The sequence below is a fragment of the Mytilus edulis genome, chromosome 4, assembly GCF_963676685.1.
Source record: "Mytilus edulis chromosome 4, xbMytEdul2.2, whole genome shotgun sequence".
Classification (NCBI taxonomy): Eukaryota; Metazoa; Mollusca; class Bivalvia; order Mytilida; family Mytilidae; genus Mytilus; species Mytilus edulis.
The window spans coordinates 64596361-64610355 of NC_092347.1; the positions used below are offsets into that span (position 1 = coordinate 64596361).

The 13995-nt window shown below is 31.7% G+C and overlaps 1 protein-coding gene across 8 annotated transcripts in view; it reads right to left on the minus strand.

Moving 5' to 3' along the window:
* The window catches only part of LOC139520218 (potassium/sodium hyperpolarization-activated cyclic nucleotide-gated channel 2-like), a 107364-nt gene that overhangs the window by 68668 nt on the left and 24701 nt on the right, over window positions 1–13995 (minus strand). For 4 of the 8 annotated variants that reach the window (XM_071312691.1, XM_071312689.1, XM_071312690.1 and 1 more), the window contains exon 1: window positions 1388–1654. The exons of the other annotated variants lie outside the window; for them this stretch is intronic. In XM_071312691.1, coding sequence (XP_071168792.1) covers window positions 1388–1528 — 141 coding nt within the window. In that variant the 5' untranslated portion in view covers window positions 1529–1654. Of the gene's footprint in view, window positions 1–1387; window positions 1655–13995 lie in introns of those variants that run through there. 8 annotated transcript variants of the gene reach the window in all.

Below are 13995 nucleotides of genomic sequence, written 5' to 3' on the forward strand. Positions count from 1 at the left end.
GAAAAACGATGTTTTATTATATTCAAAGTCGCTAAGCTGACATTAAACAGAGAGATACTCAGTTCAATCTACAGTAGGCGCTATGCCACATTAAACAGAAAGACGATGTTTTATCATATTCAAAGTCACCAAGCTTGACATTAAACACAGAGAGACTCATTTCAATCTACAGTAGGCTCTTGGCTTAACATTAAACAGAAAGACGATGTTTTATTATATTCAAAGTCGCTAAGCTGACATTAAACAGAGAGTGACTTATTTCAATCTACAGTAGGCGCTTAGCCACATTAAACAGAAGGGCGATGTTTTATCATATTCAAAGTCACCAAGCTTGACATTAAACAGAGCGAGACTCATTTCAATCTACAGTAGGCGCTTAGCCACATTAAACAGAAAAACGATGTTTTATCATATTCAAAGTCGCTAAGCTGACATTTAACAGAGAGAGACTCAGTGCAATCTACAGTAGGCGCTATGCCACATTAAACAGAAAGACGATGTTTTATCATATTCAAAGTCACCAAGCTTGACATTAAACAGAGAGAGACTCATTTCAATCTACAGTAGGCTCTTGGCTTAACATTAAACAGAAAGACGATGTTTAATGATATTCAAAGTCGCTAAGCTGACATTAAACAGAGAATACTCATTTCAATCTGCAGTAGGCGCTAAGCCACATTAAACAGAAAGACGATGTTTTATCATATTCAAAGTCACCAAGCTTGACATTAAACAGAGAGAGACTCATTTCAATCTACAGTAGGCTCTTGGCTTAACATTAAACAGAAAGACGATATTTTATCATATTCAAAGTCACCAAGCTTGACATAAAACAGACAGAGAATGATCATATCCAAAGTCGATACACAGAAAACATAATAATAACAATTCTGTCCATGTCTTTTATGAAAACAACCATATGCTTTGTGTCTTTACAAACAAATCAGAGAATCAGGAATGTGATGGGATGTTTATCAATAATTCTCAGTTCTAACATCAATAATCTGTTGATTTGTTTTAACGTTGTGTTAATACTCGTGAACTATAACAGAAGAAAAAAAAATACCATTGCTTCTCATTTAGATGTTTACAAGAACATTTCGTAAGAATTGTTCATAAAATTAATGTTAATACGTTGTAAAATGCATCTTTTATTTAAGGCGAGAAGAAGACCCGAAACATTGAAAAACTGTGTAAAGTACATGTATTTGATGTAAATGTAATTAGGAATTGAATTATTAAGATTATCATATTTCAATCTGGTACCACTATCTCATTTTTACCGATATTTATTTACTGCAAAAACAAAGAAACATTTCAACCATTTTTTTTTTTTTTATAAATGAACAACCTTACTTGCTAAAAAAAACTATATTCTTTTCCTTACCTGTTCGTCTAAATCATCACTATCTCGGTTTAAAACTGACATCCATTTTTCTAAATATTCCTTTTTTAGATGGTACGACATCTTTTGAGAATTATGGTTAATTTCTATGCTCGTTTCATGTTTTTGCGTTAGATGTCGCATTAAATCGTTTGTAAAGTCAGTTCCTGTTTAATTATTTGTTAAAACATATGGAACAGCTATCATATTCATCATCTATCAATCCATTGGTTAATTATCATCATGCTCTTGTCTTTATATTTGCAGGAATCATTTGGATACTACCCGACGTTCGTAATATCAATAATTCCATTTTCACCTCAGTCGTCAGAAAGAAATCAGAGCCATCAATCCATCCACGTGATTATGAATGTGACAAAAATTAAAATTGCCTTTCCTTTCGATACTCTATTGGAATTTTCTTTGACAATCGAGAAATTTTAAAAGACATGTCTATCACAGTCCAATAGCGTGGAATTAATGATTGTGAAAGCTGACAGTTCTTTAATGATTGTCTTTGGTCGTATAAATGTAATATAAGAGTTTGACTGATGGTTCACGTTTCATCACAAATAATTATGATTTACGCGCTCTGATGAAGCCGCTTCCATTTAATCCGAGAATTCTCTATCAAGGTTACTTACCCCTAACTGATCAATAGAAAACATTTACAACCAAGTGCCCGAGCAACAAACGAGGTACCAAAAGTAATTATGAATATTAATGAAGCAAATATTACATATTCTTCTCAACCAATATTGTGTATAAGATGATTGACAGCTATTGCTTATTTGCTATTCATGGTTCTCTGACTTTTGAATGACTAAACATATTTGCAATGCCCTTGATAGTAAAAATTGAGCAAATTTCCAGATTGTGCTCATATAGATCTGGTGCAATACCGGTATGTACCAACTTGTGTCTATATAGAGCTGGTGCAATACAGGTATTTGCCAGTTTCTACCAATGACAAATAGAACTGGCGCAAAACTATGGTGTCATGGTGCTTTCATATTAATTATGACAGTGCATTAGGTTGTATTGGGTCGAGTTAACATGTATTGGCCAGAAGCATAGCTGTTATGTTCTTGATAGTAAAAAAATATAAAGAAAATGACAGATTGTGTTTAGAATGAACTGGAAACAACTTTAGACATTATTGTTATATACAATAAAATATTCCCAGCTTGTATGGACCCAGCGCAATACCAGTATGTAAAAAATTAGACATGACTGTTTTATTATAAGGAAATTGAAGTTAGCGGACAGTCGACAGTTATCTGATATCAACTTTATGACAACATTCTTAAAATAGAGACACATTTAACATATAGATGATCGACTAGTATTTTACACAATGCAAAGGCTAATCAATATTCTTCTTTGAATTAATAGCAGACAAGATTTCTGTAATACTCGAGATTGAATTGAATGACCAGGATTCCATATATGAAATTGCAACAGAGATGTTTTCAAATAATAATTATAATGTATATTGACAACCGATACTGTTATTGGTGGTACTCTGGTTGTTTTTCGCCTTCCAAACTGGAGAGCAAATTAATACACATTTACGTCAAATAGACAATAAACACACTGAGAAACCTGTATACTACCGAGTCTAATGAAATGGATGATGATTGACGTTCAGTCAAAGCAGTATGGTTGTTTCCATGAACTAGTATAATTGACTAACCAGTAGTAGGCATGGTAATTGATCTGAATTAATTTTTTTTTCACGTCTAGGGGAATTACTATAATAATGTCATCTTTGTTTGTTCATATAGATCGAAGGTTTTGTATCGTGTGAATAACAGTTTTCGTGGCATGACTGTCAATGAGACAACTCTCCGACAGAGACCAAATGACATAGGAGTTAACAAATATAGTTCACAGCATGGCCTTCAACAATGAGCAAATATTTTAGTACGCCGTAAACGGCTCCGAACACATGACAAATGTTAAACAATCTAAACGAGAAAACGAATTATGTACAAAACAATAAACGAAAAACAAACATTAGATACAACAAAAAACAACCACAGAATTACAGGCATTTGACCACATGCAGCCAAGGATTTATATAGTGAGTGTCACTATACAAACGTAATCCTTGATCTAGCGTACACACATATCAACTTGTTAGTTTAAAGAACAGAGGCCTTTGCAATGTCGTTTTGTTTTAGGTTATATTTAATGTTACTTCTACTTCTACCATTTTTAGGCCACCATCAATTTACTGATTATTTTGCTACTTTTGAAGTTTACCATATTATTTATTTTTCGCATTGGGAGTACTGTTTCCAAACACTAATCTAGATTAAGCGAAATACATCAGCAGAGAAAACGGAACTTCTTTGATGCATCAACAGGAACAACCAAATCTGCCAGCTAACTCAGTATTACTCTTTATTGTTTCAAGCCTACTATTTTTTCCCTCACAAAAATGATGTTCAAACTGCATGTATTTTTCTGACGAAAACAAGACTAGAGCAATGTGTTTATCACATATTGAAAACAATTAATTGCTTCTCAACCTGTCAGCTGAAAATAAGTATCGATTTTTGACTATTTGGAAAACCGAAATAAGAAATCATGCAATTAATATTTGTAGAACAAAACCAGTGAACGACTTCAGATGAAAATTATTGGTTATTTTGAGTGCAATTCACAATGAAATTGTGCAAATATTTCCTGTTATGAAGTCATAATACCATCATGATTAGTTAGTTGCTCTCGCTTTAATGTACTCTCGTAGTAACGAGGTTAATACTTCAATGATGTTTAAAAGATGTCATGCTGTTATACGTCTTATATTTATTTCGTTTACAAGAGTACTAGACGTTCCCATTGATTGTATGTAAAATGTTTGTTGAAATCCCAAAAGACAGCCTAACTAGGAGACATGAAATAAGCTGGTAATAAAACTATCTATGTAAAATAAAATCATGCAATGTATTTACAATAAGCAAGTAAACATACGATCATATATTGAAAATACACGCTCTGAATTCAGCTGAACAATGTTATATCTCAGTATGTATATGTTGTGTACAAGATGTAAGTTTGTACAAATTATAATTTGTACAGGGTTTTTGTACAAGTTATAAGTTTTTTGACACCTACCTTCTTGCAACAGGTGATACAGGTTTAACTTATAAAATGTACCAGTGTAATGTTTTAAATTCAAAAAAATATACGTCAACCTAACATTTAGTGCTATTCTCCTTGCATTCAAACTGGAAATGAGGATATACCTGAATGGTTTAAATTCTAATTTTATTTTTTTCCTTATACCATATTTTTATCTATACAAAATCTTTGTGAGGTCTAATAATGTTTTTGCATCAATGCTCAGTATTAGACTGTATCATGAAGTTGTGAAAAATTGACAGATATTTTTTGTTCAGCAGGTCATAAAACACTGATAACTTGTACAAAAATTCTGTACAAATTATAATTTGTACAACATTACAACTTGTACACAACATATACATATATCTCCAAATGAAAATTTTGTTTTCTAACAAAACCGTTATTAAAATATTGTATCATTGTGAAGTCTTTTAATCAGGAAAACATATCAGACAACGGATGATTACGTACCTTTAAGCAAGATATTTCTCAACTCAATTAAAGGAAGAAAGATATTAATTATATCGTTATTCCTGCTGAAAGAAACTAATTTCACCTCTCCAGTACAAAAGCCCTAACTAACTATTACCGTACAAATGAAATGATTTTGAAGGGCTGGCCGCTGATTTATAGTGCAGATTATTGAAATCGAGATCACTAACCTTCATGCATGTATAATGAATATAACAGCAACAAATTAGTAAATACATTTATCTTGTTAAGTTTGAACTCACGACCTCATCCCAAGAACTTAAAAACAAATTGTTTTACTTTCAGATATTTGAAGATCGGTAGCTTAGTTTCAGTTTTGGATTAATAACTTATATTGTTCACATCGAAGGATATCGATGTTTAGATAGAATTGCATGTTTAATATTTTAATTTTGCTTGGTACTGATATTGTTAACTTTATTTGAGATTTATTGATTAGGTTTTTTTCACAAGGAACAATTTATGACAATAAGATGGCATGTAAACGTAAACTAAAGGAATGGAAAGCTATTGTACAACTTGAGTAGTATTACTCTTAAAAATTATTAATGGAATAAACTGGCCATATGCAATGTACATGTATCAGGGAATAATGAATAAAAGTACTTTCTAGTCTCGTAAACGTCTATATCTAAGCGTACAAATGACCTGTTCAATTTTATTAAATGAGAGAAGAAAAAAAATCGCCTGCGTAGTTTACTCTTGTTAATCATCATGGACTAAACAGAGCATATGAAAGATGCAATGTATTATGAAATACAATATGCAATCTTACGATCTTAAATCATTCCCAGACAGACACCTGACACGTTTGTTCACAATGAACTAATGCATCTTTTGGATTTTTATCCATTTTTGAATTATGCCTTCATCAATCAATAGAATGCATTTATAGAAAAATCTTCAGATAGAAGTTTTATATATTCTATTCATTGTAATATTGATGTTGCTTATTAAACAAAGAGCATTAATTTTGAAAAGTGATTAATTTAACCTGCTCTATTTAAAAGGTTAAAAGCAATAATTGTATCAGATTTGAAAAAAATAAATATTACTAGTTTGTGGTATAAACAAATAACAATGCTAAATGCATTTGTATAACTGCTTATTTACTTTTTGTAAACTTAATTAAGTTCGAGTAAATGAAACATTTCTCGTCGTCAATGTACAATCAATGATAAATTTGTTTATATTAAAAAAAAATCATTTATTTTTTATGGTCGCATGAAAATTGCTCATAAAGAGTGTTTTATAGGCATCAAATTTATTGAAACTCTCCAGTCTTCTGAATAAATATATTTATAATGGGAAATTCCCAATCAATACAGTGTGAAAAGCTTTTTTATGTGGTTTTCAAGGATGTAAGTTTTGAACTTAGTGTATTCAGGTGATATATAGATTTACAATTACTCATTATTTTGATAATTATCCACATTTTTATCGATTTAAACTAGACCGGTTCACTTTAGATCGATTTAAGGGCCACTGACCTGTACGAAATGTTCCGTATGGAATGTACACGGAATATAGTAGGAATATTGCTCTAAATTCCTACCAGAAAAGAGTGATATTCTAGTCGGACAGTAGTAGGAATCCACACGGAAAATAGCCGAAAAATTTAAATTAGCAGGAATTTCTTAGTAGGAATATTGTATATTCTACCAGGATTATGCAAATTAGCAGGAATAATTTGGTAGGAAAATAAAATTCCTACTAGAAAACCTGGTAGAAATTTTTCAAAATTCCACCCAGAAAAAAATATTTATTGATAGGAATCTAAAAATATACAAAATGTAAGTGTATATTTACAAATACATAACTGGGTCAATGATTTAAGTTTGAATCTCAACAACAAAGAACAAAGGAAATTCATAGAATGCATTTATTTTTAAGAAAATGGACTTTTGATATGTATAAGGCAAGCTAGATATTGTGTTATACATAAACCTGAAGATTAGCCAAAAATATTTCTAAATAAGATTAAGAGTGAATAATTAAGTAAAATTATACACTATTTTTGAATTTATTGATTACTAAATATTTTTAGCAGGCAGATAAAAAAAATCATTTTAAATGTATAAGAATTACCTTAATTCAGTCTTCAAAAGCCATTATGTTCTTACATTTCTATAACGTAGCTGTGTGACCCTAGCTTGCAGCATTGTGTTCCAACACAACGTTTCATTCTTTTCACTTCCATCTTTTGAATTTGTGAACTGGAACTTGCTTGCATTTAACACTGCAAAATGTGTGTCATCAGCAAACATTAATCCAGTTCAAGATAACTAAAAAGATTCCAAGTAGAAAGATTTTCTGGTAGGAATCTATAAATTGATTCTGGTAGGAATCTTGTACATGTAGTAGGAAAATATATAATCAAATCAGATTTTCAAAACAGAAAAAAATCCAGACTTTTAAAATTCCACCTAGGTAGCAGGATTTTGGTAGTAGGAAAATAAAAATTTCCAGTCAGAATTTTGTTCATTTTCCATGTACGCCTACTTTCTATATGGAATCTTTGATTCTGGGTAGATTCCTACTTCATTCCTACTAGTGTCTAGGTGGATTCCTATTACTTATTTCGTACGGGAATTATGTGAACGCTGTGAATCGATCTTCAATCGGTCTAAACTAAAACACCAAAAGAGGTAGTTTAGTTTGAATCGATCTAAAGTAAACCGATCTAACGTTAAATGTGAACGCAGAGATCGGTTTAAACTAGTACGATTGAATCGAAAATAACTTATGCGCATGTATAGCGGCAAAATTATCCCAGAGGTTCGTTGTTTAGCCCATATTTCTCTGTTAACAGGCCTTTAAAATAACTGATAACATGTTGTCTTAGCCGTAGCATAGATTTGCAAAATCTGTGTCCATTTTCTTAGATATTGATTTTTTTTTCTCTTTTCAGGAACCGCAGTATTTCGTCGTGTTGTAACTTTGATCAACTTTGTTGCTACAGTTATTTTTTTCAAATTTAAAGAATACTGCAATAACACAGGTATCAAAAATTTAACTTGTGATTCAAGATAAACAATAACTTTTACTTTCTTTCAAGTATGTGTATCGGTGTATTATATATGAATTTGATAAATCAGTTCTATTTATAGACAATGTTTACAGTTTTACGGGTAAAAAGGTCCGATCGATTGCGTTTTTTATTTTAATTTGAACGCTTCAGAACGTTCAGATTAGACCGATAGAGATGCTATGATTAAGGATAATGTGAACGCTAACTGGTTTTATTTAGATCGATTTAAATTAGATCGATTAACAAAAATGCTAGTGTGAACGGGGTCTATGAAGTCCACAGTTGTTGCTGCATTATCATTTCTTCATGACATTAAAGTTGTTTTTGCAGTAGACAAAGCCTCGAACAATATGCTAAAATTGTTATGTGGAATGTCTAGCCAAAGGACTTGGAACTCACTACACAACTGGGAATTTCACACGTAACAATACTAATTCAAGAAGATATGTGGTTTTGTCCGGACACTCCGGCTTCCTCCGCCCATAAAAACTGGCCACCACGAAATAGCTTAAAAGTGGCATTAAAACACCAAAAATCAAAATCAAATCTTATTCAAGAAAGAGGAGATTTTAGAAAATCACAAATCGGTATTTTTCTCCTCTGGTATAGTCATGACAAGGCCGAAAAAAATCTTCTTTCTTTACACTAGATATAAAATTTCACAGCAGTCCTTGTAAAGAACGATATAAAGACGGTTTGTCAATATGTACGACAAAACATCCTTCTAAAGATCTACACAAAATGTTTATTATTTGTACAGTACAAGGACGTCGAAATAATTTAATTTTCGCTATAGAAGTTTCACGATCACCATCACGAATTAGTTGACGGACATAATATGTCTGTGTCTCAACTTTCATTTTTACAATATTATTTTAAGCTTTTATACCTGAAGATACCCAAAAATTTGTCTGATGTGCATTATCGATTGTTTACTATTCTTATTTGTGATATTTTGACTGAATGAAGTTACACATGTAAGATACACGTAGTGTATGCAATCCATAAGACACTTCCAAATGTTCAAATTATCTCCATACCTCAAAATCCGTTGTTATGTGTCTACGAACCTTTATTTTCAAATATATACATTATATCCAGTAGCTAGCTCCCTATTATATGAATCCAACTAATATATTGCATAGAACAAATCTTTTATATTTTAAAAGAAAGACATAAGATACTAACGAGCTATTCAAAGACACAAGTCAACAAATGACAATGCAAGGCCAACAAACGACAAAAGGACAAACAACCGCGAGTCTACAAAACAGAACCCTAAAGATCGATCTACTAGAGTCTCACCAAAAAACGGAGGTAATTTTAGGTACTTCGAAAGGGTAAACAGATTCAGATTCACACGTGTCACCCTGTGATAATTATATTTCGGTAGGTCTCATTTGCCGAAAAGAAGACGGGATACTATCAGCTTTAACAAGAGTATAGTAAGAGATACATTGTACTACTGTAAACTATTCAAATTATATTACGTAACTTACGTACAGGTTATTTTTACTATCTGCAACAGAGAGCTTCATCAATTTAAATGTTTTCTTTTCAATTAGCATATCTCAACTCAAACAAGCACGTATCTATGTAATGCAACACCATGTAAAGTTAAATAAATGAAATAAGAAGTAAAGTATTTGAAGAAGATGGGAAGAGATTACCAAGAGTAACGCGAGTAATTTTAATTTTACACAGTAATAGTGTACACTGTAAGATCTTCTTATTTTTAGCGAAACGTCAACAAGAACATGTTTAAAACCTGAACGTAGTTACAAAATGAATATATCTAAGAAAGGGGCAAAAGATACCAGAGGAACATTCTAACTCATAGATCGAAAATAAACTGACAACACCAAGGCTAAAAAAGAAAAAGACTAACAGACAAATAATATTACACAAGACACAACATATAAAACTAAAGACTAAGCAACACGAACCCCATTAAAAACTGGGGGTGACCTCAGGTGCTCCGGAAGGGTAAGCAGCACCTGCACCACATGTGGCACCCGTCGTATTGCTCGTGTTATTACAAACCCGGTAAATAGTCTAATTCGTAAGAAAACCAATATCAACGGACACAATTTTACAGAAAAATATACCATCTTATAAAATAAAAAAAAAACTTTACTTACGGCAGGTATAATTTCTAGCATATCCCGAATTTAGACATATTGAATTCTTACCCATTATCGTATAATACAGTTTACTATACATACTAAATAAATGCTAACAACCGATGTTGGTGTAATATGTTTAATTGTATAATGGATCCCACGAATTCATGCGAGGGACGTAACAATATCTCAAATCAACTTACGCCTTCGTTTTATATATATGTGTATGACATGAACTGCATATCCCTTGCGAATGTGTCTCATAGTATGAATCTTCTGATACACGAATGTTTCATTGTGATAATTTGTAATCCAAAATAGACGAGAAAGCGTTAAAAAATAGACATTTTAGATTTATGAATGTTTAGCTTAAGTGAATAGAATCTTTTCGTTACGTCTTACGCATGCAAATCAATACTTTCAGTCACGACGATGCTATTAATTAAATAGTAAAATCTCTCAGTTTCTCAACTGAACCATCTGTTCTTATCATATATATTTTTATTTCTAAAAAAAATATCGATTTTATATTCCCACGTCTGTCTAATGAAACGTCATTAACCAATAGGCATTCCAATTTTATACATATTTTTAGGTTTTTTTTCAGCTGATATAATGGCGACTTTTTTTTTTATAAACATTTATTATCAGACTTTGCAAAATATTACATTGTTTGCACTTGTATATATTCTAGTTTCGTGACTTCTGGCAAAACAAAAATATGGTAGGTAGTTTGGTAGAATAATTTCAGGTGTAACATATTTTGTATGAACTATACACGAAATATTTGGACTGAACGATACATTTTAATAAAACTATTCATAATATATTTTAGGGTAGGCATGACAATCAAGGGAGACAAAAAAACACATGTTTTGTCATTTGCCTGGTGACAACAGTCGGCAATTAATCCTTATAATATTCGAATACGTTACTATTACATGTATGAATAGAAAAAAAGAAATAATGGTTCCATTGGTCATGCTATCACATTACGTTTAATAAAAATACGTTAAGATAATTGATCAGGTATTTAAAAAGAGTTTGAGCAGGAGTGTGTTAAAAAAAAAGCAATATTCAGGACGAGATCGATACTTAATAGTAAAATCACAAAAATACTGAATTCAAAACGGAAAGTCCCTTATCAAATGGCAAAATCAAGTGATAAAACACATCAAACGAATGGACAACGACTGTCATATTCCTGACTTGGTACAGGCATTTTCAAATGTAGAAAATGGTGGATTGAACCTGGTTTTATAGCGCTTAACCTCTCACGTGTATGACAGTCGCATCAAATTTCATTATATTTACAACAATGCGTGAACAAAACAGTCATAATATATAAATTAGTCAACATATGGGTATAGCAGTCATCATTGTGTCACAATCTCAAAACAAACTGTGTCATTTTGGTCTTTTGTGGATAGTTGTCTCATTGGCAATCATGCCACATCTTCTTTTTTATAATTGACGTAATAGGTATTAGTAATAGGTTCTATAAATTGGATTGCCCGGGATATTGGGCGAGCTTGAAATGAGGCATCGGATTTAACACCCTTTCCCGACCGGATGCGACTACGTATCTATAGATTCCGCACAACAAAACTCTTAAATGGCAATGGTTTAACTTCCGGACTAAAAAAGTCCAAGAGATGACCATATTGTTATACAAGTATCCCACTCAATCTTTAGGAATAGCTAAATGGTATGTATTATAGCTCTGTGCCTTTTTAATCTTATTTTGTTTTTAATCTTGTTTCATGTGTCAAGAACACCTTAAAAAGTTACAAAATATAAGAATAAGGAGTTGGGGTAAACTATTTACTAGTAATAGGGTATACGCAATTATAAGTCACCGTACCGACTTCAACCACGAGAAAACCCATACAAAAGATTCCGCCTTCATAGGCCCTGCTGCTTCATAATAAAACAATTTACGAAAACAAAAACAAATATAACAGAACCAACAGCAACCACTGAACATCAGGCTCCTGACTTGGGTGAGGCACATACACATTTGGCGGGGTGTTTATGAGCGCCCAACCCATCCCTAACCGTGAACAGTGGTGTAACAGAACAACGTCAGAACAAAATGTAAAAATCAGTTGCAATTGACTTAACTGAAAATATTTGTACGACGAACAAAAACCACTCACATAAAAACAAACAAAAAGCATATTTGATCACGATCTCTGAAGTTATGTTATATTTGGAAACCATTAGGAAAAATATAACAAGTTGATGGATTTTTCTACATTATTATTTCTGATTGTCATGTTTTGGGAATGCTAAAAATACTTTAAATCAATTCAACAATATGTTTTTTAGTTTCATTTATCATTTAGTCTAGACACTTTTCTAAATCGTTTTATTGTTTTTCTAAATACATTTCGATCAAATTAGACCAGAAGATGAACACAAATTTAATATGATAAAATGATTCTGTATATAAATCACTAAGTAAAAAAAATTACGAATAGGCTTTTATCGAAAAGATTGTGTCCAACATATATGACCTTCTGCGAGTTCAATGGGGTTCATTTGCCTCTTTTCCAGTTTGTTCAAAAGTCATAATCTGTCTTTAAAGTCAATAATGTATTCATAGTTATTAAGAAGACAAGGAAACGGTTGTAAAATATATTAAATGCTAAAACTGTTCAACATATTGTAGCCTTGAAGTCATAAAACTTTCGAGTCAATTTTTTGTACTTATACTCAAAAATCAACCAATCAAAATGCTGGATATCATGTTTCGAGCATGATTTTTGTGCTCCGAGCACTGAGCAAAATTTTATGACTTGACTTTGTCTTATTTGAAGTTTTATTGATGAGATATCAAATAATGTGGCAAAAGGGCGATAACTGTGAAATTCTACTAAAACATATTTATAATGATATATTTATCAGTCTCGAGTCTCGAGTTGATCATACACCTATTTAAACTTTGAATAAAAGTTTGATGGGGTGTACATCAAAGAGCCACACAAAGACGAAAAAGCAAAATGCATCCATACTATGGTTCAACAGAAATATGTTGCTTTCATACAATTCTTCTATTTGATTTTTGAAAAATGAGGTTTTTCCAAAAAAAGGATACAGTTCAATTCAAACAATTGCTTACTTAAAGTTTTATCCTTTATAAGATGTAAAAACTTAAATGAACAATCTGATAACAAGTTTTTAATACTCACTCAGGTTGAAGTGAAATTCACCCCTAGACGACCAAATAACATCATCTGATTCAATAGTCTTGAATAAGCTAACCAATAAAATTACGTAACCGAATGAATGCCCCAATGGCTCTCAATATGGTCTTATTTTCGGAAATTGACAGCTCATGGAATCGAAGTCGAATCAGTTACAGTTACAATGTATTTAAAGACTTGTAATACAATATGGGACATTTGAAAAGTACAGAGTAACACAAGTTTCCATATTTATTTTAGAGAAAAATAGAACAATATTTTTCCGCAATTTTTGTAATTTTGTTCACTTTCTTTCAGCAATGTCGCCCACTATGACCGACTTGAAATCACCGTGTGGTTACAATTTGGCCTTTTATTTTAGATTTTAAACACGATTGGCATACATGTATGTTAGAATGTTTTATCTAAAAAGTAAAATCACAAAAATACTGAACTCCGAGGAAAATTCAAAACGGAAAGTCCCTAATCAAATTGCATAATCAAAGGCTTAAATGGATGACAATATATTTTTCGCACATTTTATTGGGTCAACTCTTCAATAAAGTCGAATCCTGTATATTGAGTAAGATTGTATGCTTTATCCGCTCTACTACGCTTTGACACACTCAGTTAAATGTTTTC